We start from the raw sequence: 2,554 nt of genomic DNA on the forward strand, positions 1-2,554 counted from the left end.
GAGGCCAGTTCGTCTCCATCTTCCGCTGACAGCACGACCACAGTGATCTCTTCTGCAACAGCCACTTCCTCTCCAACGCCCACTGAGAGTCCCACCACAGTGCCTACATCTACAGATCTCAGTTCCTCTCCTACTCCTACTAACAATGCCACACCAGTGCCTTCTTCTACAGAGGGCACTTCCTCTCCAGCATCCACTGAGAGTGCCACCACAACGTCTTCTTCTTCAGAGGCCAGTTCGTCTCCACCTTCCACCGACAGCATTACCACAGTGTCTTCCTCTACAGCAGCCAGTTCATCTCCAACACCCATTGACAGCACGACCACAGTGATTTCTTCTACAGCAGCCACTTCCTCTCCAACCCCCACTGAGAGTGCCAGCACAGTGCCTACATCTACAGATCTCAGTTCCTCTCCGACTCCTACTAACAATGCCACACCAGTGCCTTCTTCTACAGAGGCCACTTCCGCTCCAACATCCACAGAAGGTGCCACCACAATGTCTTCCTCTTCAGAGGCCAGTTCGTCAGCAGCTTCCACTGAGAGCACGACCACAGTGATCTCTTCTGCAACAGCCACTTCCTCCCCAACCCCCACTGAGAGTGCCACCACAGTGCCTACATCTACAGATCTCAGTTCCTCTCCTACTCCCACTGACAAGGACACACCAGTGCCTTCTTCTACAGAGGCCACTTCCTCTCCAAAATCCACAGAAGGTGCCATCACAATGTCTTCCTCTTCAGAGGCCAGTTCGTCAGCAGCTTCCACTGAGAGCACGACCACAGTGATCTCTTCTGCAACAGCCACTTCCTCCCCAACCCCCACTGAGAGTCCCACCACAGTGCCTACATCTACAGATCTCAGTTCCTCTCATACTCCTACTAAAAATGCCACACCAGTGCCTTCTTCTACAGAGGCCACTACCTCTCCAACATCCACTGAGAGTGCCACCACAACGTCTTCTTCTTCAGAGGCCAGTTCGTCTCCATCTTCCGCTGACATCACGACCACAGTGGTCTCTTCTACAACAGCCACTTCCCCTCCAACCCCCAATGAGAGTGCCACCACAGTGCCTACATCTACAGATCTCAGTTCCTCTCCTACTCCCACTGAGAAGGACACACCAGTGCCTTCTTCTACAGAGGCCACTTCTTCTGCAACATCCACAGAAGGTGCCACCACAACGTCCTCCTCTTCAGAGGCCAGTTCGTCTGCACCTTCCACTGAGAGCACGACCACAGTGATTTCTTCCGCAAAGGCCACTTCCTCTCCAACCTACACTGAGAGTGCCACCACAGTGCCTACATCTACAAATCTCAGTTCCTCTCCTACTCCTACTGACATTGACACAACAGTGCCTTGTTCTACAGAGCCCACTTCCTCTCCAACATCTACTGGACGTGCGACCACGTCTTCTTCTTCAGAGGCCACTTCGTCTCCACCTTCCACCGACAGCAGTACCACAGAGCCTTCCTCTACAGAAGCCAGTTCATCTCCTACACCCACTGAGAGTGCCACCACAATGATTTCTTCCACAGCAGCCACTTCCTCTCCAACCCACACTGAGAGTGCCACCACAGTGCCTACATCTACAGATGTCAGTTCCTCTCCTACTCCCACTGACATTGCCATAACAATGCCCTCTTCTACAGAGGCCACTTCCTCTCCAACATCCACTGAAGGTGCCGCCACAACGTCTTCTTCTTCAGAGGCCAGTTCGTCTCCACCTTCCGCTGACAGCACTACCACAGTGATTTCTTCTACAGCACCCACTTCCTCCCCAACCCCCACTGAGAGTCCCACCACAGTGCCTACATCTACAGATCTCAGTTCCTCCCCTACTCCTACTGACATTGCCACAACAGTGCCTTCTTCAACAGAGCCCACTTCCTCTCCAACATCTACTGAAGGTGCGACCACAACGTCTTCTTCTTCAGAGGCCACTTCGTCTCCACCTTCCACCGACAGCAGTACCACAGAGTCTTCCTCTACAGAAGCCAGTTCATTACCAACCCCCACTGAGAGTGCAACCACAGTGATTTCTTCTGCACCAGCCACTTCGTCTCCAACCCCCACTGAGAGTGTCACCACAGTGCCTACATCTACAGATTTCAGTTCCTCTCCTACTCCCACTGACAGTGCCACAACAGTGCCTTCTTCTGCAGAGCCCACTTCCTCTCCAACAACCCCTGAAGGTGCCGCCACAACGTCTTCTTCTTCAGAGGCCAGTGCGTCTCTACCGTCCACTGACAGCACTACCACAGTGATTACTTCTAGAGCAGCCACTTCCTCTCCAACCCACACTGAGAGTGCCACCACAGTGCCTACATCTACCGATCTCAGTTCCTCTCCTACTCCTACTGACATTGCCACAACAGTGCCTTCTTCTACAGGGACCAGATCCTCTCCAACATCCACAGAAGGTGCCACCCCAACGTCTTCTTCTTCAGAGGCCAGCTCGTCTCCACCTTCCACTGACAGCACTACCACACAGTCTTCCTCTACAGAAGCCAGTTCATCACCCACACCCACGGAGAGTGCCACCACAGTGGTTT

The 2,554-nt window shown here is 53.2% G+C and overlaps 2 protein-coding genes across 2 annotated transcripts in view; both read left to right on the forward strand.

Moving 5' to 3' along the window:
• LOC121017446 (flocculation protein FLO11-like) overlaps nt 1–1,508 on the forward strand; it is a 2,304-nt gene extending 796 nt beyond the window's left edge. Inside the window, exons 2-3 of the mRNA XM_040455653.1 lie at nt 4–1,285; nt 1,372–1,508. Coding sequence (XP_040311587.1) covers nt 4–1,285; nt 1,372–1,508 — 1,419 coding nt within the window. The remainder of the gene's footprint in view (nt 1–3; nt 1,286–1,371) is intronic.
• Nucleotides 1,509–2,395: 887 nt separating this feature from the next.
• The window catches only part of MUC17 (mucin 17, cell surface associated), a 4,052-nt gene continuing 3,893 nt past the window's right edge, over nt 2,396–2,554 (forward strand). The window contains exon 1 of the mRNA XM_040456020.1: nt 2,396–2,554. This exon is cut by the window's right edge and continues 3,893 nt beyond it. The gene's annotated coding sequence lies outside the window, so the exon portion shown is untranslated.

The sequence above is a fragment of the Herpailurus yagouaroundi genome, unplaced genomic scaffold, assembly GCF_014898765.1.
Source record: "Herpailurus yagouaroundi ecotype Mexico unplaced genomic scaffold, PumYag 216, whole genome shotgun sequence".
In the NCBI taxonomy this organism is placed as follows: Eukaryota; Metazoa; Chordata; class Mammalia; order Carnivora; family Felidae; genus Herpailurus; species Herpailurus yagouaroundi.